General features: G+C 35.7%; 5 protein-coding genes across 15 annotated transcripts; 2 read left to right on the forward strand and 3 right to left on the reverse strand.

The window, feature by feature from the left end:
- The first annotated feature begins 478 nt into the window (after positions 1-478).
- On the forward strand, positions 479-6,512 carry LOC111788669 (probable plastidic glucose transporter 3). 7 transcript variants are annotated; one of them, XR_002814201.1, is made up of 15 exons: positions 479-916; positions 1,576-1,769; positions 1,861-1,951; positions 2,058-2,125; positions 2,211-2,343; positions 2,639-2,738; positions 2,849-2,961; positions 3,089-3,182; positions 3,885-4,038; positions 4,242-4,385; positions 4,468-4,536; positions 4,922-5,006; positions 5,131-5,245; positions 5,713-5,949; positions 6,079-6,512. XR_002814201.1 is itself a non-coding variant. In XM_023669098.1 (14 exons), the coding sequence occupies exons 2-14, from the start codon at positions 1,676-1,678 to the stop codon at positions 5,893-5,895; spliced, it is 1,452 nt and encodes a 483-aa protein (XP_023524866.1). In that variant the 5' UTR covers positions 479-916; positions 1,576-1,675; the 3' UTR covers positions 5,896-6,512. The 7 variants fall into 7 exon arrangements, 2 of the variants coding, with proteins under 2 accessions (XP_023524866.1, XP_023524867.1); XR_002814197.1 differs by having other exon boundaries at positions 480-916; positions 4,468-4,541; positions 4,918-5,006; XR_002814199.1 differs by having other exon boundaries at positions 480-916; positions 1,590-1,769; positions 4,468-4,541; positions 4,918-5,006.
- An 868-nt stretch (positions 6,513-7,380) lies between these two features.
- On the reverse strand, positions 7,381-10,452 carry LOC111788673 (transcription factor bHLH68-like). Of its 3 annotated transcripts, XM_023669106.1 has the most exons (9): positions 10,358-10,452; positions 10,024-10,292; positions 9,545-9,944; positions 9,358-9,435; positions 9,217-9,288; positions 8,945-9,010; positions 8,705-8,764; positions 8,139-8,183; positions 7,381-7,727 (listed from the first exon to the last, which is right to left on the reverse strand). In XM_023669106.1, exons 2-9 carry the CDS (start codon positions 10,212-10,214, stop codon positions 7,596-7,598), a joined length of 1,044 nt encoding a protein of 347 aa, XP_023524874.1. In that variant the 5' UTR covers positions 10,215-10,292; positions 10,358-10,452; the 3' UTR covers positions 7,381-7,595. The 3 variants fall into 3 exon arrangements, with proteins under 3 accessions (XP_023524874.1, XP_023524875.1, XP_023524873.1); XM_023669107.1 differs by lacking the exon at positions 10,358-10,452 and having other exon boundaries at positions 9,217-9,282; positions 10,024-10,346; XM_023669105.1 differs by lacking the exon at positions 10,358-10,452 and having other exon boundaries at positions 10,024-10,346.
- A 2,217-nt stretch (positions 10,453-12,669) lies between these two features.
- On the reverse strand, positions 12,670-18,899 carry LOC111788672 (peroxisome biogenesis protein 2). Of its 3 annotated transcripts, none has more exons than XM_023669102.1 (9): positions 18,722-18,899; positions 17,955-18,158; positions 17,447-17,560; positions 17,195-17,348; positions 16,789-16,925; positions 16,578-16,678; positions 14,569-14,686; positions 13,973-14,139; positions 12,670-13,257 (listed from the first exon to the last, which is right to left on the reverse strand). In XM_023669102.1, the coding sequence occupies exons 2-9, from the start codon at positions 18,111-18,113 to the stop codon at positions 13,131-13,133; spliced, it is 1,077 nt and encodes a 358-aa protein (XP_023524870.1). In that variant the 5' UTR covers positions 18,114-18,158; positions 18,722-18,899; the 3' UTR covers positions 12,670-13,130. The 3 variants fall into 3 exon arrangements, with proteins under 3 accessions (XP_023524870.1, XP_023524872.1, XP_023524869.1); XM_023669104.1 differs by having other exon boundaries at positions 17,955-18,110; positions 18,674-18,898; XM_023669101.1 differs by lacking the exon at positions 17,955-18,158 and having other exon boundaries at positions 18,518-18,898.
- Positions 18,900-19,346: 447 nt separating this feature from the next.
- On the reverse strand, positions 19,347-22,726 carry LOC111788671. The gene is made up of 4 exons (XM_023669100.1): positions 22,219-22,726; positions 21,220-21,664; positions 21,008-21,123; positions 19,347-19,925 (listed from the first exon to the last, which is right to left on the reverse strand). Exons 1-4 carry the CDS (start codon positions 22,598-22,600, stop codon positions 19,510-19,512), a joined length of 1,359 nt encoding a protein of 452 aa, XP_023524868.1. The 5' UTR covers positions 22,601-22,726; the 3' UTR covers positions 19,347-19,509.
- Positions 22,727-23,014: 288 nt separating this feature from the next.
- LOC111788668 (VHS domain-containing protein At3g16270-like) lies at positions 23,015-26,572 on the forward strand. The gene is made up of 5 exons (XM_023669097.1): positions 23,015-23,647; positions 23,926-24,666; positions 24,804-24,959; positions 25,142-26,062; positions 26,154-26,572. The coding sequence occupies exons 1-5, from the start codon at positions 23,441-23,443 to the stop codon at positions 26,193-26,195; spliced, it is 2,067 nt and encodes a 688-aa protein (XP_023524865.1). The 5' UTR covers positions 23,015-23,440; the 3' UTR covers positions 26,196-26,572.
- The last annotated feature ends 762 nt before the right edge of the window (positions 26,573-27,334 follow it).

The raw sequence follows: 27,334 nt of genomic DNA on the forward strand, positions 1-27,334 counted from the left end.
ACTATAAAATAGTTTTGTCGGAATTCACTAATATTAACAAAAATAAGCTTTAATATGTCGATTTTTATAAATGTACCGACATAATCTTTATAATTTATCGAATAAATACAATAATATAATTTTTAAGGATTTTTCAAATAAAAATTTATTAAAATTCTTAAATTAAGTTGAAATTACAATATGCCTAAATTAATAAAAATACCTATAGAGTTTATATTTTATCTAAAAAATATCTTTAATTTTTGAAAATAACATTTATAAACTTCAAAAGAAAAAAAATATAAAAAATACTATTTCGGAGGAAACCATAATATTTTGTTTCTAAAATATAATTAAAGTTTTACATCAACATTTTTAAAAAATTTAAAATTACTTTCATGATTTGTACTCCGTTTAAACAATACTTATAAAAGGTTAGATTAATTTTTTTTTATTAGTTTATTAGGCGGAAGTAACCAGTAGTATTTTATGGCGGGGATTTCGGTAAGCGTATACTTTTATTTCATTGAAGTGTCGCAGTAGGAGTGGGCAATAAGATGGTTTACATGTGAGCGGAAGTACAGGCGAAGAATCGCAGCTCCGACAAACATGCACAGGTGTTAGCCCGAGAGACGAGTTCTCACGAGCTTTCAGAAGATCACCACATGATTCAGGAACCACTTCCTATGTCCTCCTCCTCACCGCTTTCAATCTTTTTGCACACCAACCGATCCATGCTCAATTTCCGGTTTGCTTCTTTTGCTTTCAACCTCCGGTGCACGCTACCACTCGCTCGCCTTCCCCGATTTACAATGCCGAAATTAGTTCGTCTTCAATCGGAGCCCTCATCGCCGTTGCTCGAACCACTCTAGCCCTGTTCCGGCGCATTTTAGTCACTCTCTCGGCCCTCTCGCTTTCTTCTTCCGCGATTTTAGAGGTACGCGTGGTTAATTCTTGCCTCTCTCTGATTTAAACTCTAGATTATTTGCATTTTGCTCGTGTCCTTCGAGGTGTGTTAAATTGTGCGTATGGTTTTATTTTTTGTACAGAAATTTATGTTTTAGGTCATTTGTATAGAATTTATAATGGAGAAGTATGTTAATCTTTGTATATTGAATTCATTGATCATTTGTACTGAGAGCTCTTTCTCTTAAATGTTAATCTCTGTATATTGAATTTATTGATCATCTGTACTGCTGTAATAGACTCACGATTATAACAATTAAAGGTTCAATACGATAACTCTAATAATTTATAGTTGAAACGATAAATTGTTTTGTGTCGATCGGACAGATTATTACGTAATGTCAACGTGAATGTCTTCTTGTTCGTGTTTTTTAATCAACCTTGGGTCCGTATAGAAATATATTAACCTGCTACGGCAAAGAAATTAAGAACTATTTAGAAAAATAAATAATCGATATATAAGGATACTCTGCATTCATGAGGTGTTTATTTTCTCTGCTAATTGTAACTGTTTTTTTCTTTGGACATTTTTTTTTTTATCCTTTGGGATATTAAGGTCGACATGATGCCATCCTGTTGATACTCAGGATTTTTCATCGTTTCTGTTTTTGTTGCTTTGGTCTTCCTAAGCATTCCATTCCCAGGTGCTACTAGTCACCGAGTTCCTAATAGGCAGTTGTTCTACAGCTGGCCTTGAGGATAGCTTGTTTATAATAATTAGAATTACGTCATGAGGGGGCGCCATGTTGTGGAACTGTCCTCGACACACAAACGTACAGCACCGAGGGACCATTTAAATGCTTCCAGTAAACAAGAGAGTCCAGGTGTGGTAGCAACGGTTCTATCAAGATTCTCATGATTTTTTTGTTGTCTGGAATTAGAATACTAACTTCTTAACATCTCAACATCTCTTAGAGCGTTATACTGTTTACCCTTCATGGAAACGCTCCTTGCGGCATGTAGTTGTAGCGACTCTTGCTTCATTTTTACTTGGATACCATCTTGGGTATGTCCTCAATCATCACTATTCCTTATATCATTTTTAATGTATCCTTATCGCTTGAATTTTTCAAATTGATTTAGTCAATAGTTATTTATCTTTGATGTTGCAGTGTAATTAATGAAACATTAGAGAGTATTTCTTTAGACCTTGCCTTTAGTGGGAGCACATTGGCCGAAGGTGATTACATAACCATTTATTTTAGTACTTTTATTTGTGTCTTTGGTTTTAAAAAAAAGTAATCTAGTTTTTTCCTTAAATAAAGGTCTCGTAGTAAGTACATCCTTAGGTGGCGCCTTTCTTGGATCTCTATTCAGCGGCGTGATTGGAGATGGACTAGGGCGTCGTAGAGCATTGCAGCTATGTGCATTACCAATGATAATTGGTGCATCCATGAGGTAAGCATTACGTGAAGCATCTTCCTGAGTAATTCACTCCTGGTACTAGATAGGCCCTCATGGGTAATTGATATTTGGCACCGATTCAAATGCTGTTTGTCATATTGATTCTTGTACACTGTTTTATAATTTTTCAATTAATACATTTTTAACCTCATAAATCTGTACCACCTCCCTCAGGTCATTTTAATAATATCTCCCAATATCGAGTTTTAAACATGCTTATCATATTACTGTCAATCTGTTAATTCAGTTTCGGCAGTAATTTTCTTATTTTGCACAAATATGATTGCAGTGCAACCACAACAAATCTCTGGGGAATGCTTCTTGGGAGGTTATTTGTTGGGATGGGGATGGGTCTTGGCCCAACTATTGCATCACTTTATGTTTCTGAGGTACATAATATCTTGATAAGTTTGTACAGCTAGCCACACTCTGGAATTAAAATTAGTATCCCACCTTCAGTTTGCCTTGTTTGTAGTTATTCCATATTTATTTTGAGTAGGTATCACCAGCTTATGTAAGAGGAACTTTTGGGAGTCTTACTCAGATTTCCTTATGTCTCGGTCTTCTGGGATCCCTATTTATGGGACTGAAAGCCAAGGGAATAGTGGATTGGTAAGTAATGTCCGAGGGAATGCATGGTTGAAGACTACATCAAAATTTTCGTTTCATGGGCAGTTCATCAATTTGTCTATGAACAGCAGTAGATAACACAGCTTTTCTGACTAGAAGGTTTTCTCAGGTGGCGGACTTGTTTTTGGGTATCTGTCATTCCTGCTGCTTTACTTGCCCTTTTGATGGAATTTTCTGCAGAAAGTCCTCATTGGCTTTTCAAGGTCATAATCTCATATATAATTTCAACTGCCTCTTGGGACATTATCAACTCGTGTTTGAGAATTTACTTTCTTCATGTGCTAGATTGTAAATTGGTTGAGTTTAATCAAGTTTAGGGAATTACAGGTTCTTTCTCTTTCCTTCAAACATGCACATATCTCACTAATTCCACATAGGTATACCATGTCATGTCTAAGTGACATATCTTGTGTTTTAGTCATATACATATTGGTGCCAGGAATTCCAACTTAGGAAACCTTTTTTTATTTCTCAGTTTTCTTCCTTCTTGTTTATATTGGTAAATATCCCAAGGCTTTGATATCTTCCTATTCTACTTCATTTCATTGTTCATTCCACTGGCATGCTTCAATCAGTCGATCAGTTCCATGTGACACCACATGATACAATAATTACACCATTTACTGCCTCCGTCGTAATTTTTCATGGTGGTCAAAAGAATATAATTTCAGAATATAAGCAGTAATTTTAAGGGTAAATTCAAGTTATATAATCAAATTCAAATAATATCTGTTTCTACAATCCTGCGTTGGTCCCTCATGAGTTCTATTGAATGAGTAACAAAATTGATGGTCAAGCATCTCAGACTCACATCTATATATTTGTTTCATGCTCTCCTGTTTGTGGACCATTTCTTGATTATGTTCTGAAGCGATCTCTAACCATCTTTTTTGGATTTGCTTCAGAGTGGAAGAACTGCTGAAGCTGAGGCTGAATTTGAGAAGCTTTTGGGAGGAGTACATGTTAAATGTGCATATGCAGAATTGTCGAAGTCTGATAGAGTAGATGACGCTGATGCAGTGACATTATCGGATTTACTCCAGGGCCGCTATTTCAAAGGTAAATGTACAAACAACGTAATCACTGATCAGTTAATAGTTTCTCACATATTTCTAACTCCTAATGAAACCTTTTTCTTTCTCTAAAGGTAAATGTACAAACAATGTAATCACTGATCAGTTAATAGTTTCTCACATACTTCTAACTCCTAATGAAACCTTTTTCTTTCTCTAAATTATTACATTTGCATGTCAATTTTGCAGTGGTTTTCATCGGTTCAATCCTTTTTGCTTTACAGCAGCTCTCTGGCATTAATGCTGTTTACTATTTCTCTTCTACTGTCTTCAAAAGTTTTGGCATACCTTCAGATCGTGCAAATATTGGCATAGGAGTCGCAAACCTTTTAGGTATGTCGCCTCTGACTGGATCATCTCCAGTTCAGCTATGAGATTATTCTGGAATATGCCTTTATTTATTTTCATCCTTCAGGGACAATTGTTGCAATGCTACTGATGGATAAACTTGGAAGAAGGGTGCTGCTTCTTGGCAGTTTTTCAGGCATGGTAATTGTTCTAGTGCTTTTCGGGGAAAAAAAAATACTCTTTGGGGTTTAGATAGATGTCTTGGCAGAAACTGAGTCTAAATTTCAAAACGCACTGTATCTTTCCCGCATTATTTCTTTTGTATCGTTATGAAATGTTTCTATAGGACTCTTTTTGGGTGTTAAGGATTCAAAACAGATGTATGGTTATGCTCTTTATAGCATCATTTTGTCCCGACTAAAGTTGTAAATTACATCTGTAACATGTATGAGACTGGTATAACTAAATTAGGTCAACCTAAAAATCCTATACAAATTTCTTGTACGTGAGCCCTTGATTAGGTTTTACTTTCTACTGGCGTTATGTATTTTTCTGACCTTACTGTGTTTGGTTCTAGGCAGTGTCCATGGGCCTCCAAGTGGTAGGAGCAAGATCATTTCCATCCAGCCCTGGAGCATTCTATCTTTCTGCCGGTGGCATGTTACTGTGAGTAATTATCATCTTAATAGTCAAATAAACTTGGAATGCTTAGCTAGACGAATGAATGTCGGATGTTTCAAAGAGAAGATTATTTACCAGATGTTTTGACAAACACAAGGTGATAATGTAGGTTTGTCCTGACATATTCTCTTGGTGCGGGTCCTGTTCCTAGTCTCCTCCTATCAGAAATATTTCCTGGTCAGATTCGAGCAAAAGCAATGGCATTTTGCATGTCAGTTCATTGGGTACTATGTTTCTCAGTTCAACCGATATGACTTTGTTTGGAAGTTTCATTTCTTTATTTATCTGCTGTGCTTCTTTTGATCTTTGCTTCCATGTCTGATTTTCGCTTTACAATCCCTAGTTGGAACAATAATTGAAAGTGGAAAAAAACTGGACCTCGATTAAAAAAAAAGCTGTCATATGTTCACTATTTATTAGATTGACATCCTCTTATGAGATATCAAAATTTATGGTAACTGCTAAACATCTTTACTAGTTTACTTTTTGTCCACAGAAACAGAATTGTTGTATTTGTTCTTGTAATAAAACTTCATTGGATGTTTTGTTCTGGTTTGGCTTGTGCTTCCTTCACTGCTTATGAGCATCTCTTCTGTCTTCCCCTCGCATGCGAACACAAAAGAGTTGTGGCAATTAAGGGAAAAGAAAACTTGTAGATGTCTCACATTCTTGCTGGTTGGGACATGAACAGGTGATAAATTTTTTTGTTGGTTTACTCTTCCTGCCGTTACTGGAGCAATTAGGAGTCCAGATCCTATATACAGTTTTCGGTACATTTTGCTTCATAGCAGTGATTTTTGTGAAGAGGAATGTATTGGAAACAAAAGGAAAATCACTTCAGGAAATAGAAATGGCACTTCTTCCAGTAGTGTAGAGGTATTTGATACATGGATCAAATCATCCTCTTCTTTGTTTCTCTCTGAAAATGGTAAGAGACAATAGTTTCACAATTATTTACGCACCTAATATTCTACCCTCATGGTTTTCTGATTTTTCTCCTTCCGAAACATTGTACAACTATATCAATTTCTGTTGATTGTCCTCACCTTCTTTTCAGGGAGGAAACAGATTCATTCAATATTCCTATCATCATCTTGCATATGTCCTTGTTCAAATCGAGTGATTACAAGATCATACAACCGCATCAAAACTTGCAGCTTCTTAACTTTTGCCAAATCGCTTTCTAGAATGGTATCGATTTTCTTGAGGGCTGTCTTGTCTTTTTGACCTCAATTCAGGTCATTGATTATTTGTCTATTTTCACTTTTTTTTTCTTTCTTTGCCTTGATATAATGAAAAGAAAGTGCACAAATGCCATGGATCACAGTTCAAAGTTTTCTATTCATTGATTATTTATGTAACTTGACCTCTCTGAGCTTCAAAGCTGATGATGCCTATGAGTACTCACAATGCTGCAGGTTTATATAACGTATGTGTCTTCTTTTTTTTCTTTTTTTCTTTTGTGTTCAACAATTAAGAAGGATTCCAATATCTGTCCTCTTAGTCACTATCTCTTAGTCCAGTCAGATTAACCTTTTGATTTAATTTAAGCAAAATGGTGTTGCACATATTTTACCCTCAAATTTGAGCTTTGCAGATTATTACAAGTGTGATGATGACAGTTAGTATGTCTGTATGAAGATTTACTGATTGGGTTGTTTTGAAGGGACATGTATTGGGTGGTTGCAGTGTAGTGTAGCTTATTTTTTTTGTCACTACCTATTGTTGTGATGTTGTTGAGCCATCATTGCCAGATATGTAGCCCCGTAAAATAATGTGGTCAGGATTGTGATTGAGATTGTGCTCTTTTTCAGATTCATTTTTTGGAATCAGTTTGAATGGTTTCTATTTGAAGATTAAAATATTCCAGTTTTTTCTTTTTTCTTTATTTTGGGTTGAAATGTCAAAATCAAAATGATTTAGAAGGAATTAAATGTCGATTATTGTGAACCTATCAACTTTTTAGGATTATTGATTAAATATCAACCTTTCAGGAAAAAAAGAAAAAATTATGAAAATGTAAAACTTGTTCTATTAGGGAGAAGTTTTCACATTTTTATAAGAAATGTTTCGTTTTTCATTCCAACTTATGTGGTATCTCACAATCCACCTCTTAGGGGCCAGCGTACTTGCTAGTACATAGCCTAGCTCTAATACCATTTGTAATAGTTAAAAGCTAGCTCTAATACCATTTGTAATAGTTCAAAGGTATCTTTAATACCATTTGTAATAATTCAAAGCTATCTGTAGTAAATATTGCATGTTTTTGTCCGTTATTTAAAAAAGAATGATTATTGTGGATGGTAAAGAAAGAAAATAATTCAATCATACGTAAAGATGAACCTTTCTCGACTGGTCATTGAAGAGCAAAGGAAATGGAGACTAAAATTAAATTGGTTCGGCAACTACAATTTTATCACAGGAATAGGGAAGATAATGAAGAAGAATTTAAAGGACGTTTATTGAAAAGAAGGGGGAAAAAGTTAGCATTAATTCCTAATAATAAATATAGAGAAAATGATAGCAGGAATTAGCATAGTTGTTTGATTTGTATGGGTGCAGGTAGCGAGGGACTTAGAAGCTGCCATTGTAAGCTTGAGCCCAATAATCAGCTCCGTTTATGTCACTTTGTACATGTTGTGTACAAGATACAGGTACCAAACAAAGCCCTCTACTCCTCAACTCATTTGCTTCTTCTTCCTTTTCCTGTTCATCAATAATATACTCCAAATAATTCATCCCGTTTCGTAACTTTTATATTCGTGTCTAATAAATTTATAAACTTTCAACTTTTATATCTAATACAATACCTTCTCGAGTGAAAAATTGAAAATGGTGTCTCTTTTGATTTGGGGCGAAAGAGATGAGTTTTAAAACAGTTGAATTGGTTTAGGTGAAAGGTAATGGAGATCCTTTATACATAAAAGAAAAATCAACAAATTAACTATATTTCATATGCCTATAATCCTCTTTTTTCCCCTAATAAGCCTATAATCCTTTTCTTAATAACCCTATAATTCCTAAATATGATAATGAGAATGATGGGTTTGTAATTGGTAATAAACTTACAGAAAGAGATTGTTGAACTAAAATAAAAAAAAAAAGATTAAAGGTGACCTGGGTAGGAGGTAGTTTTCTTTTCAGGCTGCTGTCATTGAAGAGCTGCAATGGCCAAGAAAGCAAAAATTTTAAAAAATAATAATAATAAAGTTGCAATTTTTAGCTAACCCTTTAATGATTCCAAAACAATTAGGAATTCACAAAGAATGCTTTTAGGTAACTTTTAAATAATGCTAAAGTTGTATGAAAAGCTGAGAACCTTGTTCTTTCACTTCTTTCCTTTATGAATAAAATACAGTTTTTATTTTTTATTTTTTATTTTTATATATAATATTTTTAGATGCTTTCATTTGAAGCCCCTCTCTCTTTTTTCTTTACTTGATAGATCCAATAAAGCATAATACTTAAGGAAATTCAAATTTTCTTACATCTTCAACTTCAAATTCTCTCAATTTTTCTCTCATTATTCAATATTCTCTTCATAACATAAGTTTTCATGTCTTCTCAATATACTTACAAAAAGACTGAATTTTGGTCAAAGTTTTAAACTTTTTTCAATTTTAGGGACTTTTGTATTTGGTAATTGAGAAATTTCAAGTGGGTTTTGGATAAAAGACACTTACAAGTTCATCCGTCCTTGTGGGTTCTGATGAATTATTGCCTAAATATGGAGAGATGAGAGCCTGAAATATAAACAAAGAAAAAAAGTGAAATAAAAATCAAAGCTTGGAAGAAGAAGAAGAAGAAGAAGAAGAAGAAGAAGAAGAAGAAGAAGAAGAAGAAGATGAAGAAGCATTATTATATTCAGAAAAATGGAGTAGAATAAAAAAGAATGAAGAAGTTAGGTATGTATAGAACTTGACCTCAATTTGATTGTGAAGGAATCTAACATACCCAATAGCCTCTGACAAGACAGAAGCAGTGTCAGTCTGCAAAACACACAAAAAAAGGAACAAAAAAAACACCACAACATGGGGAGGTATTCTTTTAAGGTTATGAACAACAACAACAACAACAAAATACCAATAACAAACTGGAAATAAGGTTTTTTTGAAGTGAAGAAGAGAGTTCATAAAACCCCCCCATCATCTTTAAACCTATGCCCTTTCTTTTAATTAATTAATTAATCAATTACCTTTCCAAATGGAGAAACCAGCTGGTGGAGAGCTGTGATTCTGTCCCCTACCTTCTCCTTTCTCACCTGATTCTTCACATCACGAACAACAACTGAATTTTAATACTAATTTCAAGAAAAACAAAACTTAAATTAGGGTACCTTTATCGGAGGCTGGCCGGAGACGGGCTGAACCCTAGGCTTCTTGCACACTCCACCAGTGGCAGCTGTGCTAACACACTTGATCATGGAACAAAAAAAAAATTGTTTATTTTTTTTAAAAAAAAACCAATTGAGCTAAAAGGAAAAAGAGCAAAAGAAAAAGGAAGAAAATATGTTATTTTTGTACCTCAGATGAATATGTGTGATCTGGGAATTGATTGTTGGAATCAAGTCTGTTGAAAGAGAATTCCAAGATGGCATTACTATTGACAGAAGATTTAGGAGAAGAAGAAGTAGTTGGTGGTGGTGGTGGTGGTGGTGGTCTTGTTTGAGAGCCTTTCACTGATATTGATGATGATGAACATGATTCCTTTTCATTCCATAAAAATGACAAGCTCTTACCACTTTGAGAACAAGTTTGTTGCTTCAAAACATGATCATCATCATCCTCATCATCATCCCCCACTCCAAATCTTGGAAACGGAATCAAAATTCTCCCCTCCAAATTCTCCAACTTCTTTGGTTGAAAATGATTATAATTACTATTCAAAACCAACCCATCTCCATCCCCTTCTTGCAATCCACCTCTGAAAACAAACACAAAGTGAAGAAGATTCAATCAAAAGAACATTAAATAGAGAAGAAGTAGGGGGAATTTGGTTTTACAAAAGTAGTTGGCTCCATGACTGTGAATTGGGATGTTCTTGATTGGGATGATCAGCCATGGAAGTGAAAGGAAGTGAGGAAGATCCAACAACGAACTGAGGAGGAGGAGGAGGAGGAGGAGGAGGAGGAGGAGGAGGAAGAGAATTAGGTGGAAACATGTTCCACCAATTACTAGGGTTTCCACCCATCATTTGCTTTCAAACAAAAATTCCCTCTTCACAATATCAGCTTTTTCTTGAGTTTATGCTTTCAAACAGAATCAAACCCACCTGAAAGAGAAAAAAAAACTTAGAAAGAAAAGAAAAGAAAAGAAAAGAAAAGGGAACAACTTTACTTTGTGAGTTGCTTTATTATATCAACACTTTGTGATGTATTTATTTCCTTGTAGATACTCCCAAACAAGAACTGCCTCTGCTAATTTATAATAATCCTATTCTCTTCTTAAATTTCCATACATTTTGCCTTTGCTTTTGTATAAAGCTATAGCCTCAAAAAGCTGGTGGCCTGTGTTTTTCAGTTCATTAAACTTCATGAGTTTTTTTAGGACCCAAAATGACAAAACTTCAAGATTTTAGGGATTTTTTTGGATTTAGGGTTTTAGATTTAGTATATTGATTAAATATATGTTTTACTTGTTTTCTTTTTTAATAATAAAAAATACAAATTTTTTAATTTTCACGAGGAAAATAAAATATTTTGTATAAGACTGTGAGACTAACGACTATATCTACTAGTGAGGGTTAATAATGACGCTTGAACGGGAAAAAATGATTCAAAGTTGGAATACCCACTAATAGTGCAAATCATGTTACTCATTATTATTTTGAGCAAGAAAAAGAAAAGTCACTATATGTTAGGGTTTGGTATATAGGCATATAGTTTATGTACTACTTATTATATATTTCTGTAATAATCACACATTAATTTAGAATATAATATAATATGTGTGTGGTGCAAGATCTAAGTGGATTCATAAAATAATGGAGGAGGAGAAATGGAAGGCCATGGGAATGTCCTTGAGATTGATGAATGTCATCCCTATATTTTTAATATTTATTTAATCTTTTAAATAATTTACCAATTAATTTACTGTAAATGATGTAATAAATGACGTCACGCTTGCCTTTCAACTTATGAATGTGTCTTGAAATTTTAAATTAAAAGAGCATAAAATAGAATTAGACAAGTATGAATATTGGACGAAATTTCTTTTCTTTATTATATATATATATATATATATATATATATATATCTAAATATAAAGATTTTTTATTATTATTATGTAAGTTATATTATTAATTGTGTGGTGAAGTTTTATAGGTTAATACAAATTGTACCTTCTTTTTTAAAACTAAAAAGATCCTATTTTTAAAATGGTCGGCTAACAAGTATTTTATTATTTGATCGTACATGACGTCAATTTTGGGGTTTTTTTTTAATTTTATTTTAATATTTTGGTATAATTTGGGTTTGTTTATTAGTAGGTTTAAAAATTGGGAAAGAAAACAATTGATGCAGATATTAGGGAATAAAAAAAATCATAAACTCTCGAAATATGTGATGAATGTCATTGATTAAGTCCACTAAACATTTACTATTATATTAAAAAGGTAATTAATTCAAATAAATGATGTGTTATATTTTTTTCTACTTCTTAATGATTGAAATCGTCATAGATTGGCGTGCAAAAGAACTTTTTTCTTTTCTTTTTATACCAAAAGTGGTAGCTCTGTTCATTTAACAAATAAGATTTATTTTTTAGAAAATAAAGTATTGACAATTTTTATTTTTTATTATTGTAGAAAAATAGCCAAATGACCAATCTATATGACTTTTAGTCGAAATCAAAAGAGGGCCGTTAGAAAAAACCAATATACCCGCTCCCTTCCGCGCCTAAATAATAATAATAAATAAATAAAATTATATCCATAATTTTTAAGTTTATTTTAAACATATTCCTCTTTATTTAGTAGAGAAAAATAGGAGAGAAACGAAAATTCACTCATATTAATAAAACCCATTTAATTCCATCATTTCTTTTCTTTATAATATTACGTTAATTCCTACCTTTAAATAATTATATATATGAAAATTATGTATTTAATAGCTTTAAAATTAGCCTATCTGTGTACTTAGCACTAAATAATATCAAGGTATTAAGGAAATAAAGAAATTAAGATAAGACAGCGACAAAAATAGACTACTCTTCCGTGGGAAACTGACCACCTAGTCCTGAGAAAAAAATAAACAAGCGTGGAAAGTGCAAAACTACCATTATTACATGTTTTGAAAGTGCAACCACTGTCACCAATATTTCAAACATCATCAATCCAATATTCTAAAGTTGTTGATGATTAGACTCATTCCAAGATTTATCCATCTCTGTGGAAATGGAAAGACCAAAGAAGTCAGAAAGTGTTGATTTTCAATCTACACCGTCTAAAGTGGTCCAATTGCCCTGTTACACAGACTATAGACACAGAACTAGAGAAGAGGATCAATAAAACAGGTTAAAATAATTATATAGGCGAACAACAAAACTAGAATTAAACTTGCACAAAAGTTTATCATTATGAAGTTTAAACAGGTAAAATTGATTTTATACCAAACAAACAAGATTTATTATCGACCAGGGATGGCACAAGATTTCGAGTTCCAGAACATGTTTTGAGGAGGCTTCGAACATCTAACCTCTTGGTTGAGGATACATGACTAAACTAATTGATCCATGGTCGAACCAGGAACTGAAAATATATAAATTTCTATCTTGGGTTGAAATACTCCCCTACCTCTCTTTGTGCCTTTATAAGAAAAAAAGGAAAAAGAAAGAAAGACAGCATAATGTTTCCTCTTGTAACTGCAGGGAATTAATCACAAGATAATCAGCGAGTACCTATACTACAGATGTACTAGGAAACTAAAAAAGAATGAGCCCCCCTACGGCTACTACACAATACAACATATATGCTTTTCAAGGGAATTTGATTTTCTGTAAGCATTTATGCTTCAAGCAACAAAAAAAAAAAAAATTAATTGCAACATTGAAGCAATTTTCCTTTTTCTTATTATAATCACTATAAATAGTATTTGCTCCCTCTGCCCAGGGATTACCGTTTGGGATTTGCACTAGTGCCTTCGATATACCGCTGCATGGCCACCACAGGCTCGCTGCATCTTGAACATCTAAATGATTGAGCTGCCATGCATCGTGTTCGGAGGCAATAGTAACAGTATCTGTCAGAAAAAAAAAAAAAAAAAAAACCAATGGACGTTAGCAATACTTTTCTCCATCTCACCCCAGTTGAACCTGTGAGATTCAATGTAAACAATTATATAGACATGAAATGCAGCCATCTTTGTCTACGAGCGTTGGTCGACAATAACCGACAGTCAAATCAGAATCTTAAATCTTAAATCTTAAATCAAATATTCTGTTGTTCTTTTCAATGTCTAATTGTGAACATAAAAAGCCTGGACTGTCGAAACAACTCAAAAACATTGGTGAAAGCTGATGAATGCGAAATAGACTTGTTTCTTATGTTTCTATTTTAAATATATGATCGTATGGACATAAATCTCTCTGGAACTTTCATTACAAAACTTTACGTTAAGACATTGAATTATTTAAAATTTGTTTATTTGGTTAGCATATATACTTTCACTTTAAGAAGTTTTAACATTTAGAACTAATTACATCAATCAACGTTGTTATATTTAGAACGTTTATTTTATTATCATAGTCAATTTTTTGTTTTTGAACGAAATCTGTAATGTGCACGTCTAAGCTATATTCATTAAAGAAATAATTCTATCGTCACGTATCCTCCTTGTTTTGTCTGTCTTTCGAACAAATGCATCCTAATTCTATCGTTAAGTTTCTGCCTTTTTTATATAACAAATAGTAGTTTTTTGGCTTAAAAGATAGAGTGATGTGATAAAAAGGCCTGACCTGTGTTGACAAGGCAAAGCCAGAAATGGAATCGTAGGACTTGCCAGGCAAATTGGACAAGCACTGTCATCCTCGGCTGAGCTTGAGGACTTCTCCTTGGAAAATGGACGAAGAAAGTTTCTAACAGAGGAAGAATTTAGAAGAGGAAGAAGCAACAGCAACATTTCCTGCCATTAGCACAGAAAAATAAATTCTCGAGGGCAAATGTTCCTTACTATGGATAATAAAATTGTGATCAAGCATTGGGCAAAAGGAAATTGAAACCCTTCCCATATTCATGCATGCATGAGTATAGTAGACGATATTAACCACTGTAAACCAAATGAATATCCTATATGAACTACTTGAAACTTGTAGTTGATTTGCATGCTAAACTTAAAACAGCACACAATCTGAGAATATATACCATGCTCGACTTGAAATAGAATTCTACTTCAGGAGGAAAGGGAAGAGGGTGAGCTAATCATCATATGGTTAAGAAAAATAGTACATTCCGAGAATATATTTCGTTGAAATGAAGCAAGAAGTGAATAAGTTCTAAGCCAAAATAAGAGTTCCAATACTTCTGCAACTAACTATAAAGGACAGAAAATTACCGAGAATTCATTCCACACTAACTGGCGATTCATATACTCAAAGCTGACAGCCCTGTTCATATTAGGACTCCCATAAACAAGCCTGGCTCTGAGAACTCTCTCGACAAGATTTCTATACCTGCACCACACAAAAAAATACGATGCTGAGTTGGGCAGAAAGTAAACTACTTATGATAGTCGACAAGCCACCAATTTTTATTTGAGTTCCACTACACAAAAACTTACAACAATTTAACCAATACAACTGAGTGAAAAGCATATGTGACAACCAACAATGCACAACATTCAGCAATAGAGTGAAAAGTGGGGCAGTCAGATGTATCTGCAAAATACCAATTCAGACTGATGACAAAATAACTCAACGCTCCCTATACATTAGCAAGATGCATTAAATATTAATTTTTAAATGATAAATAAAAATGAAGCATCCATTCTTTTGTTTCTACTGACATAAACTTCTACATTATTGATGGAAAAATAACTTCCCTTTTCCACTGCAAACTGGAACATAATAGTTGAAGAGATGTCATTTGACACCGGTAAGTATGATTTTTACTTGGGCAGATTCTTTCGAAAATGCCCTTTTAGCATTAATATTTAACAAATAATCACTTCAAGCCGCTCAGAGTATAACAGTTCACTGAAAAGTTAACTTATCAGCAAGGATGAAAATATCCGTCAACCATTAATATGATGATATTTCCGTAAATTGGAGAGTTCAACATAAATATTGAAGATTAATCGATACCTCTAATATCTTTTATATACAATCACAATATAAATATAAAAACTAATAACAGGCCATGTTTTAAAAATCGGTCATGGCATAAATCTTACGGCACGCCTCAAGGTGATGCGGCAGATTCATGCTTTAAGGCTTACGCCTTGAGAGTGTAATATGAGGCTTGCGCGCCACTGTTGAGAGAGGCGTAAGTCTCAAAGGCTACAAGGCGTAAGCCTTTTGGATATTGGTTGGTGGGCCAAGTGCCCATGCAATGCATCATCCAACGCTGCATTTAATTGAAGTTGGTGTTGTCTTCATACTAATTTAAGGTAGTGGTTGGCCATGCGAGAATATTGAAGAAAACATAAAGAACTGTACTTGGTAAACAAAATACTCGAAAGCTTCTCCTTTTTGTGTGTTATTTGAAGTGAACAGTACGCATAGAAAAAAACTGCAAGGAATCACTATTTGACGAAAACACAACACAACAAAAGCGAGTTTCATTCTTCTTCATCTTGTTGTTCTTGTCTTTGTTTTATTTGTTCACTTGTGTAGCGAGTTTAATATTTTTTCTTACTACTTCCATTTTCATTTTGCTCGACTTTCTTTTCTTTTCTTTTGAGTTTCGATTATTATTTTTCTTTCCATTCTATTTTGCTTTTTTTTTCTCTCCATATTTGAATCTTGATTATTGTTTTCTTTCCCATTCGATTGTCTTCTTTGTTTTCTTTCTTAATATTAGTTAAATAATTATCCTTTCAATTTTTTTCTGTTTTCTTCTTTTTATTAGCAGCTATTTTTATGTTCTGATCTGTTTTCCCGCCTAAAGTTCTCTTTCTTAATGGTTCTAACTAGCTACTTACTACTATTATTCATTGTTTTCTTTTGAAGAAGACTTTTTATTTCCCAAATGTCTAATTGGTTTTTAGTTCTTGCTACTATTATGCATTAGTTATTGAACATTTGTATGTCCGGTACATTAAGAAATATTATATCGTTAGGAGAATATTATGCTTTATGTTTTATGTACATTTTTTAAATTTAAAATAAGGCTTATGCCTCATACCACCTCATGCCCCAAGGCCCGCCTTAAGCCTTTTAAAACATTGATAACAAGATCTATGACTTAGTTTAAAAGTTAAGAAAAAGGGGGAAAAACTTAATTATTAATTTAAATAATTTATATAAAAAAAATTTATTCACAAAAATATTCATCAAGGTATGTGAAAATTTGAAATCTTGATATCGATACTCTAATTCGGCTTATCAGATGCAGAAAACCTACCTTCCTGTGTAAAGAAATATGAGCAAGTTGCCAAATGCAGCAGCTTTGTATATTCCTTCAATGCGCTGAATCAAAAGCCATGCTCGCCTTGCCAAGGACCTCTGAAAAAAAATACAGGGACATATGAATACCTATTTTATTCAACAACCATACCAGCACAACAAGAAGGTAGTCCACATGGTAGGGGTGGTGAGTTTCTGAAAACCAGTACCTGCTCTGAATCTCCCCATCTACGAAAAGCAGAAAACGATTGTAACCGAGTCCAAATGTATTGACCACCCACAGTGGCCACGCAATACCAAATCTTTTGAGCAACTGTGAGGCCAGGTCCTTCCAATCCAGTTCTGACTGTATTGCAGAAGAAGTCCAGAGCCAGAAAAAATTGATTATAGTTTTCAATAAAGGAATTAGTAAGTGACTGCCACAGATTGCTATGAAGATTTGACAACAGCAGTTCCATGGTAGCTACAGTTTTAATTCTAAACTTCATACTCAATTTATAATTATTTATTTTACATGTCAGTTTGGATAAATTCAATTACATTCCTACACCGAAATGACCGTAACAATCAGTTAAACAAGTAGAGCATGGCAGGGAGCTGTTTAGATCATTTCACCTTTTCCCGGAATTTCCATTGCACGCTCATCTCTATACCGCAGATTCATCAGAGCAATTCCTGGTGTGGGCTTGTCTACCCAAATTGAAAAGCGCCAAATAAGGAACTCCAGAAAAGCATCAAGCTCTGCTTCATATTGAAACAACATTCCTGGCTAATCCATCAAAGTAGAAGAAAATACTTTATGACGCCTAAATAACTTTACTAGCCAAGTATCTACATCTCAATGCCCGAATAACAAGCAACTTATACCTTCATCAAAGCGAAGACCTTAACCAACTGCTCTTTCAACATGGCTGACATTTCAATATCTAGCCGCGCCGCATCCACTTGATTAACTTTCGATATCGAAATTGGAATTGGCGACTGCAGAATAGATAGAAAAGAAAAAGAAAAAGAAAAAGAAAAAAGACTCCAGTATCATAAATTAGTACAGATGTATCAACCAATATAAAATTACAATACATATACTGTTCAAGGTGCAAGTAGAAGAAAATTTAACTCTCGCATGGCTTGGACAACGAAACAAACAGAAAGTGAAGCTCAATTAACACGAATGCAATCTTTCCCAACCATGTGTCAGAAATGATCTTCGGTAAAGCTATTAATTAGAAACAAACTCTAGTATATACATAGAAACGAACGGACAAAAAGACCTACGCTACAGAATCAAAAGGCAACTATGAACAAATAAAAAAGGCAACAAATAAGCAGACAAAATTAGACTGGGTGCGAGACAAAGAGAGAGGGATGAAGGTACCAAGTGAGACTGGGAAAGAGATTTCCAGCGAGGAAGTAGCCGCTGATAAGCAAGACTCCATGCATCTTCAGGAGGTGGAGAAAGATGGGAGGTGCTGGTGGAAGGCGAAGACGAAGAGGAGGAGCTGGCGGGAGCTGCAGCTAAGGATTCTATGACCATGACAAATCGATGAGTTGCAGCGAGAAGCGAAGAAGGGAGAGGACANAGAAAAAAGACTCCAGTATCATAAATTAGTACAGATGTATCAACCAATATAAAATTACAATACATATACTGTTCAAGGTGCAAGTAGAAGAAAATTTAACTCTCGCATGGCTTGGACAACGAAACAAACAGAAAGTGAAGCTCAATTAACACGAATGCAATCTTTCCCAACCATGTGTCAGAAATGATCTTCGGTAAAGCTATTAATTAGAAACAAACTCTAGTATATACATAGAAACGAACGGACAAAAAGACCTACGCTACAGAATCAAAAGGCAACTATGAACAAATAAAAAAGGCAACAAATAAGCAGACAAAATTAGACTGGGTGCGAGACAAAGAGAGAGGGATGAAGGTACCAAGTGAGACTGGGAAAGAGATTTCCAGCGAGGAAGTAGCCGCTGATAAGCAAGACTCCATGCATCTTCAGGAGGTGGAGAAAGATGGGAGGTGCTGGTGGAAGGCGAAGACGAAGAGGAGGAGCTGGCGGGAGCTGCAGCTAAGGATTCTATGACCATGACAAATCGATGAGTTGCAGCGAGAAGCGAAGAAGGGAGAGGACAGTGGCGCTGTTAATGGCGGGAGAGTAAGTGGAGACGAAGAGGAGTGATTGGTAAAGAGCGACGCTCTGCTCTCGTACAGAACGCCAAACGCGGAGCAACCGCTACCTCATCAATCGGCTCCGCGTGGGTCTGTGTGCCCTTTTTTTCACGGGCAGCAGAAATTGGATCCTCTTCTCCAAACACGGTCCAATTATTTTTTCCTCTAAAATAAAATAAATGTGGCAAATTGGGATAAATATGACGCCACCCTCTCAATTAAATCAAATTAAATTATTATATTCACTTTTAACCATTAAAAAATGAGTTTGGTATTAATTTAAAATTCATTAATTGTATAAGGACGGTATTAATAATCATTTACGACTATAGGAATATACTTGAGTTAAATGCACAGAAAAAGCGTATTTTATTAACAATTATTTTGTTAAGCAAAGTATAAACTATAAATTTATTAAATGTATCAAAAGGTCCAAACTTGTTAAAATTTATGGGTCAAATTATATTTTCACGAGACCAACAATTTGACGTTAACATATAATGGTAACAGGAGATCAAAGGGGTAAACAGTTTGCTAAACTCAATTGAGGTCCGATATGCTACAACAGTGCGAGATAAGACAAGCAAGGGATCTGAGTGTGGCTAATATATAAAACTGCCACCAACAAAACCACTAGGAATATGTTTGAACACAAAGCATTTGTCCCTTAATTGACTCAAAATTTGAATAACAGTGTGGTATGGGAAAAAAGACTACAAGCTATTGACAAGCAGAGTAAAATGCCTAACAACTATTGTTTAGATATCTGAATATAGACCATTTGTGTGTATCCATTAAATACAGAAGTCTCAAGTCGAGTTAAACCAAGTCGCTGGAACAAACCGTACCTGCCATCTTCCACAATAGGGATCGAAACACGAGCGGGATCGTATCTAGTCTGATGTGTTAAAGAAGGGCCAGCAACTGGAGGGAGCTCCCAATACACATCAAGAATCGACTCCAAGTACCTGCTGTTCTGGAGGTGCTCTGCGTGGGAGATAGCCCTATTGCTGTGGTTAAAATCATCACGCATGTAGCCTCGGACACCCCACCAAGCCTCATACGGTCCACAAAGTTCTTCTACATCCACTGCCTTTTCCCAGAACAACTTCCTTTTTGCTCTGATTCTGGCTTCATCGCTGTCCTTGAAGCAACTGTGCCCACCTCCTAAATCAGAAATATACCAGCATTAAAATTAACTTCAACTTAAATTGTCAGACTGCCAGAATCACTTCCAAATCACTGGAAGTAGCACTGGGATATAATTTTGATTTTAATATGCCCTAAAAATCTCACTATCAGTTGGAGAGGAGAACGAAACATTCCTTATAAGGGTGGGTGTGGGGAAGAGACACGTTTTAAAACCTTGAGGGGAAGCCCAAAAGAAAAACCCAAAGAAGACAGTATTTGCTAGCGGTGGGCTTGGGCCGTTACAAATGGTATCAAAGCCAATCACCGGACGGTGCAAGGCACTAGTTGAAGTAGAGCTAGATCCTCTCCACAGTAGATGTGCAATGGAGAACCCCATATAGGAAAGCCCAAAAATCTTGAGGGGAAGCCCGAAATGGAAAGCCTAAAGAGGGCAGTATTTGGATGAGTATTCGTTTTGTTGTGTAACTCTGAAAGACGCATTTTAAAAACCTTGAGGGGAAGTCCGAAAGAGAAAGCCCAAAGAAGACAATATTTGGATGAGTATTGGTTCCACTATGTAACTCTAAAAGACGCATTTTAAAAACCTTGAGGGGAAAGCCCAAAGAGGATAATATCTGCTAGTGGTGGGCTTGAGCCGTCACAAACGATATCAGAGTCAGGTTCCAGGCAGTGTGCCAGCGAGGACGCTGGCCCCCAAGGGAGGTGGATTGTGAGATCCCACATCGGTTGGAGAGGGGAACGAAGCAATCCTTATAAGGGTGTGAAAACCTCCCCTAGTAGACGCGTAATGGGGAAGCCCATAAGGGAAAGTTCAAAAACCTTGAAGGGAAGAGACGCGTTTTAAAACCTTGAGGGGAAGCCCAAAAGGGAAAGCCCAAAGAGGACAATATTACGAGGATCACATAAATCAGTTCTAAATTTCTCATTAGGTTTCAGTTTCTTTGTATTAAGGAAGGCTCTTTATGAGACAACCATTATCTGATTAGCCAAATAGATGGTGCGAATAACAAATTGTATTGTCTTTTTACCTAGGAGTGTTCATATAGAGTATAAAAACAAAGCAAACTGGAGTGAGATACAAGTGGAAGCGCACGCACCTCTAATATAGAACTGATCGCACATCTGCCTTAAAGAATAGTGATCTCCTGTGCCAGTATCGTAGTTATCCTCAAAAACAAGGTGTTGAAAGCCAGCTTTCAGAGCCTGACTTATTCTGCCCTCAAATTACAAGACAAATTTTCAGCATAATAGAGTGTGCATAAATAGACGGTGAACAAAAATAATTGATTGCAATGAAACTCAAGGATACCTCTTTAATTCATTCTGATGGTCATCGAAAAATACAAGAACACGGCTAAGATCATCAATTCCATGTTGCTTCATCACACTATTCCAGGAAACACTTCCAAAATCTACAAAGTCCTTTCCAGCAAAATATGTGCAGTTAGCATCAACATAAGCAGGTCCCTTCTTCAAGTATTTTTCAGGGTGACGGGGTGAGAGTGAAATAATCGGTGTGTCTGGCATTGCTTGCCGCAACACCCAAGTTGAATGTCCCTTGAATGCGCCACTTTCAATCATCAAATCTGGTTTTAGCCAACGAGCAATGAACCAAAGGCCAAAGCTATGATCAAAGCCCATACCAAACAGGTTGTTCTTTATTGGTCGAGTCTCATAAATTGGTACAAACTCTTCCAAGCCCTTTAGTAAATCTTTTGCAGTCCATTCAACTGTCTTTCCATGTTTCGATCTGCCTTTTGCCAAGGATGGGATTATAAGGATTCAAACAAGCAAAAATTTTAGGAATTTCATAACATTTAATCAGACTAGAACTAGAACCCAGGACTGTGAAGTCAATGAGAATAGTAGTTCATTTATAAGGCATCTTAATCGTAAACCAACAAATCTAACATTATTAAATATTGCCTTGACTCTTCACTTCTATCACATAACTTGAAATTAAAGGTTGCTCAACAATAGCCTAGCCATTACTCGAGGAACGGATCAATGCTGAGGCCACAATAGACAGTCCAAGATTGAGTAAAGAAAACATTTAATGTTCCAAATTAGGAAAAGCTCAAATGATACGAAACAAATTCAAACTACGATAACACAGATTCAATTCTATAAACAACGCCCCGTTTTCGATGTAACCAATTCATCATACCCAAAACAAATTAACGATAGTTCTTCCCCATTTTTTGCATTATATACAGACCGCCATAAACCCGGAACACGGATCTAAAACTCAACATTTCCAGAGAACTACAATGGATCAGATCCAAAAGTGATGAGCAAGAAAACTTACACCAGGGCACACCAAGAGAACCGAAATCGGAATCGAGCCCATCCATGCCAAAGAACCCAGAGCGGGAAACAGGATCATAAGACGAAACGCAAACAAATCTGCGGGAGTGAAAGAATATGAAGGACGAAATCATGAGAAGGATTAAACCAACGAGCGCAAGGCAGGCCCAAATGGGTCCGATTCGAGTGAAGTAAATGGAAAGGCGGTGGGTGAATAAGGAAAATCTGGTCTTCTTCGTCTTGGAAACATCATGGTCATCGTCGTCATCAAAATCGCCGCTGTGATGAGGGGCTCTGCGAGAAGAGACGGCACGCTCGAGCCTCCGATTGGAAGTGGGGCTTTGAGGGGTTGAGGATTGAACTCTCATAGTGTCGAAGCTCATGCTGGCGTTGCTATGGTCGAGTTCTTAACGAAGAGTTTGCTTGGCGCTTGGAAATTGGAATCTTGGGCTTCCCATGGCTTCATCTCCTTCCCTTTTTTGAGCAACTGAACAACAGGGGGTAAATTAATTTTTTACTTTTTTTTTCTTTTTTTTCTTTTTTTTCTTTTTTTTCTTGACAATGGAGTGGATTAAATTGGTAATTTAACCCATTACTTAAAACCATATAAACTAAATTTTAGCTTTTTAAGAGATTAAAATTTTAATTTTACACTTGTTTGTGTGTATATATATATATATATATTTGCATCGAAGGACTAAAAGAGAGGGAAAATAAAAGAGGGAAAAATTAGACTTTTATTATTTCAGAAGGAAAAATTAGACTTTTATTATTTCAGAAGGAAAAATCTAGAAGAAGGCACAGCAAGGAATTCATCGCAATTCGCAGGTGGCATTGTAAACGTGAATTTCAGCTGTGGGCCGACATGTGGTCGTCACCTTCATGGACCGGGTGAAACCAAAATTCCTCCAATTTTCCGCCATTTTTTTCCCTCTTCAGATTGCTAGGACCTCAATTCCGATACCCAATTACGTTTCACGTCTACCCCTTGACGATCTCCGGACAAAGATCGCCTGAATTGGGAGCTGCAAAAGTTTCAATTCCAGATGAATCTGAGTTGGTTTGCGCGGTGAGACTGCTTGGAGAACAAGGAAAACATTGACTAAGCCAATGGGTTTTCTGCATTTCTTTGGTTTCTGGGATTTGGATCAGGGGTGGGATTGATTTAGGGTGGATCGGGTCTGAAGCGATTGTTTTTCAGTTGGTGATTTTCATTGGTCAATATGGATTCGAGTCGGAGAGCTGTAGAGTCGTACTGGAGGTCGCGTATGATCGATGCGGCGACTTCGGATGAGGATAAGGTCACGCCGGTGTACAAATTGGAAGAGATTTGTGAAGTGTTGAGATCTTCGCATGTCAGTATTGTCAAGGAATTTTCGGAATTTATCTTGAAGAGGCTTGAACATAAGAGCCCGATTGTCAAACAGAAGGTGTCTATAATTTTTTCTTTTCTTGTTCTGATTTCTCTCGTGTTAGTTTTCAACTTAATTGGTAGATATGTTATGAACGAGTAGCATTTTTTATCCCTGCAGTTAGGACTTTTGTTCTCTGATTCTTCTTTGGTTTTTAAATTTGATAATGTTCAAATGTTGATGGAAGAATGAACACAAGAACACAAGAACACAAGAACTTTTTCAGTTGAATGATTTCTATTATGTATGTTTCTTGTTTTTGAAAATTTTGGATTTGTGGTTTGATTTCACCACAGGCTCTCAGGTTGACTAAGTATGCAGTTGGGAAATCTGGTGTGGAATTCGGAAGGGAAATGCAGAGACACTCTGTGGCTGTCCGCCAGTTACTTCATTACAAGGGACAGCCAGACCCCCTTAAAGGTGATGCACTTAATAAAGCTGTGAGGGATACTGCTCAGGACGCCATTTCTGCGATCTTTGCTGAAGAGGACAACAGGCCTGCACCATCTGAGAATCTTAACAGTCGAATTCAAGGTTTTGGGAACTCAAATTATGAACCACCAGCAGAAGATAAAAAATCATTTCTTAGCGAGGTAGTTGGTTTAGGAAGTGCATCAATCAAGCAAGGGTTAAGTAATCTTGCACAAGGTCATTCCTCGAGAAAGAATGGCACTAGTGGCCACAGGGGTCCCAATCTTCAGAGGTCGTTGACTACTGAAATGGAGTATGACAATAGATATGAACCAGTTGAATATGGCCGTGAGACTCTCGGGACATCAAAGAGTACGATTAGTGGACCATGGAACCCGGATTCTTGGGCAAATAAGGTGGAAGCTACTAATGGGAACCTGAGTTCTGGGTCTTCGGAGAGAAAAACTCGAGAAGAGAGGTTACTGGAGACCATTGCAACAGCAGGTGGTGTGCGCATACAACCAACTCGAGATGCCATTCAAGCATTTCTTGTGGAAGCTGCAAAGTTAGATGCAATGGCGCTGAGTAGTGCTCTTGAATCAAAGCTTAAATCCCCATCATGGCAGGCATGTTCTTGCTGTTAATATTCTTTTCTATGATACTATAAGAGCAAAGCCAGGCTTTCTGTTTAGGATTGAAATAATGACGGTTGATTTTGTATCAATGTCACTCAACCTGTTTTGACGAGAATTTCATTCTTCAGGTTCGTTTCAAAGCTCTCTGCGTCCTTGAGTCGATCGTTAGGAAAAAGGATGACGATCATTTTTCGATTGTGGCATCGTATTTCAGTGAAAATCAAGATGCAGTGATTGGATGTTCTGAATCTCCCCAAGCATCTCTTAGGGAAAAAGCTAGCAAGGTAAATCATCAGTCTACCTGCAAACGATCGTTGATGAAATTGCTGAATAAATTCATTAATTAGATTTTTATGTAGCTTATTGTAAGCTTGAAAAACATGTGATGGATCAAAAAGTAATGTATTCTCAACTTCGGGTTCTTATCCCGAAATGATATAATTGAGCCCTTCGACTCTTTGGGCAGGTTATGCCACTTTTAGATGGAGGAAAAGGAGTCCCCTCCATGAATGATTCTGAAAAGTCCCGGCCAAACAACCCCAGTTCCACTATTCAGATGCCAGACTTAATAGACACAAGTGATGCAGGTGTTTTAGAGGTTGAAAACCTGTCGAAAACTCCATTAGTAGACGACTTATTTGGAGATGGCGTAAACACCGTCACAAGCACCAGCGAACTAAAGAATGATGATGACCCATTTTCAGATGTCTCTTTTCAGACAACTGATAATGGAGAAAATCCAGATGATCTTTTTTCTGGGATGAACGTCGATAATGGTCAGGTTAGTAATGAAAATAAAAGGCCTGCCTCGGAACAGAAAAATGAACATGGAGTTTTTTATGTTTTTGGATCAAGTTCTGAAGCTGCAGTACAAGAACACACAAGGAAAGATGTTAATGACTTAATGAGTGGTTTGTCCATCCATGAAAATGCCTTGAAGAGTAATGATATAGGAGATTCCAAGGATTCACTGTCTGAATCTTTATATTCTGTTTCCAGTCAGCCAAACCATCAGTATCAGACTAAAGATTCTTCTGTAAATGGCATATACAGTTCACCAATGGTTGGGACAAATATGAATGCTGCCTTCCTCCCTGGAATGACATATCTTCCGTCCGGCATGATGTTCAATCCAGCCTTTTCATCTCAGCCAATGGGTTATGCTCCCACAGGAAACTTCTTTGCTCAACAAAATCTAGTATCAGCCATGTCCAATTACCAACAGTTTGGGAACCCTCATCTCCAATCAAGTGGTGGAAGTGCGGGTAATGGAGGATATTCTTCACCCCTTCCTGACATATTCCAGCCAAATCTTGCAACACAGCCATCTAGTTCCGTGATGAATAGTTCAAAGAAAGAAGATACCAGAGCTTTTGATTTTATCTCAGTAAGTTTCATTTCTTACAACTCTTTGTTGATTTTAGTAGCTGTATGCCCTGCAGTCTGATACTGATAGAGCATTACGATGTATTTTGTAGGAGCACATTGCAGCTGCTCGGGATCCAAAGCGGGTAGTCTGAGTTTAGGATTGTTGGTGACGTCGGTGACATTGGGGAGGTGATGAATGAAAGCCACAGTTCTGTGCCATTAGAGATTGATGGCTCCATAACGTAGGCACTATCGACGAACCACAACACGGTACACACTTATGAAAAATGGGTAGATAGAAGTAGGAAAAAGAGAAAATGGAAGTTGAAGAAGAATGAGAGTTGCTTTTACATAATCAGCTGTTTATACTGTGGTAATTCCTGGACTGGTTGTGTTCCAATCTGTAGAGTTTCATTTTGCCCAAAAAAGGAAAGAAAAAAGGAAAAAAAAAAAACTTATTATTGTAGTGGTTATGGTAATAATGCAGCTTGTTCTTTGAATCTTTTAATGCAGCTTGTTCTTTCATGTATATGCCTGTGTATGTTGAGTTCTTAGATTGACACTCATAAGCTGAGTTATTAATATAACACTTCATTCTTGAATGGTACAATCAAAGGAAACTATTGATATTATTGTTTTCTAAGTTTTATTTTACTTTTTCTCATAGGTATCTTTGATTGACACAAATATTCTTGGCTAGATTTGTTGATACCAATCTAATGTATTATCCATCGTTCAAATCTTTATAGTTATTTAAATATTTAATAAATCAATTTAAGTATAGTTCAATTCAACTGTCATAAAAACCCAGAAAGCAGAACGTTAATTACATAAATATTTACATATACTTTATAATATTAAAATGTATTGGTAGAGCATTGTATGTAATCATATGGGTGCACAAGGTTTCAGTTAATTTATTTGAGCTTTTAAATATTAATATAAAAAAACAAAAGACAAAGCACTACTGGGCATTAATAAATAATGAAAAGGAACAACTTTAAATATATTAATTCATTTACTAGAAAAATCAAAGCAGGCACCAAAAAAACTATATAAAATGACTTTTGTTTTTGAGTGTTTGAGAGTGGGGAATTTATTAGGCCATTTTCTCCTTTTTCTTGAAAGGAAAATAAAAATAAAAAATAAAAAATAAAAATAAAAGGTTTTTTCTTTTTTGCCTTCTTCCTCTACTGCTTCCTAAAGTAGCTGCCAGTTAACATCAATTGCTTGAAACCCCTTTTTAGTTCCTTTTTCTCATTTCCTTGTTGCATAAAATTTTCAACAATGG

This window comes from Cucurbita pepo, chromosome LG02 (genome assembly GCF_002806865.2).
Source record: "Cucurbita pepo subsp. pepo cultivar mu-cu-16 chromosome LG02, ASM280686v2, whole genome shotgun sequence".
NCBI classification, from domain to species: domain Eukaryota; kingdom Viridiplantae; phylum Streptophyta; class Magnoliopsida; order Cucurbitales; family Cucurbitaceae; genus Cucurbita; species Cucurbita pepo.

Bases quoted from the DNA above. Each gene is read 5' to 3' on its own strand.
- LOC111788673 (XM_023669106.1), bottom strand. From the start codon at position 10,214: ATGATGGGTGGAAACCCTAGTAATTGGTGGAACATGTTTCCACCTAAT. The intron at 9,011-9,216 runs GTAATTGATTAA...TGTGTTTTGCAG, and splicing joins TGGTTTCTCCATTTGGAAAG to ACTGACACTGCTTCTGTCTT. The intron at 7,728-8,138 runs GTCACCTTTAAT...ATTGATGAACAG, and splicing joins GAAAACTACCTCCTACCCAG to GAAAAGGAAGAAGAAGCAAA.
- LOC111788669 (XM_023669098.1), top strand. From the start codon at position 1,676: ATGAGGGGGCGCCATGTTGTGGAACTGTCCTCGACACACAAACGTACA. The intron at 2,126-2,210 runs GTGATTACATAA...CCTTAAATAAAG, and splicing joins TGGGAGCACATTGGCCGAAG to GTCTCGTAGTAAGTACATCC. The intron at 4,039-4,241 runs GTAAATGTACAA...TCAATTTTGCAG, and splicing joins CCAGGGCCGCTATTTCAAAG to TGGTTTTCATCGGTTCAATC.
- LOC111788668 (XM_023669097.1), top strand. From the start codon at position 23,441: ATGGATTCGAGTCGGAGAGCTGTAGAGTCGTACTGGAGGTCGCGTATG. The intron at 24,667-24,803 runs GCATGTTCTTGC...TTCATTCTTCAG, and splicing joins TTAAATCCCCATCATGGCAG to GTTCGTTTCAAAGCTCTCTG. The intron at 24,960-25,141 runs GTAAATCATCAG...CTCTTTGGGCAG, and splicing joins TTAGGGAAAAAGCTAGCAAG to GTTATGCCACTTTTAGATGG.
- LOC111788671 (XM_023669100.1), bottom strand. From the start codon at position 22,600: ATGAGCTTCGACACTATGAGAGTTCAATCCTCAACCCCTCAAAGCCCC. The intron at 21,665-22,218 runs GTAAGTTTTCTT...CCTTGGCAAAAG, and splicing joins TTCTCTTGGTGTGCCCTGGT to GCAGATCGAAACATGGAAAG. The intron at 19,926-21,007 runs GTGCGTGCGCTT...TTTCTGATTTAG, and splicing joins CGATCAGTTCTATATTAGAG to GAGGTGGGCACAGTTGCTTC.
- LOC111788672 (XM_023669102.1), bottom strand. From the start codon at position 18,113: ATGGTCATAGAATCCTTAGCTGCAGCTCCCGCCAGCTCCTCCTCTTCG. The intron at 16,926-17,194 runs GTGAAATGATCT...TCTGCAATACAG, and splicing joins AATGGAAATTCCGGGAAAAG to TCAGAACTGGATTGGAAGGA. The intron at 14,140-14,568 runs GTAATTTTCTGT...TGCTAATGGCAG, and splicing joins TAGTGTGGAATGAATTCTCG to GAAATGTTGCTGTTGCTTCT.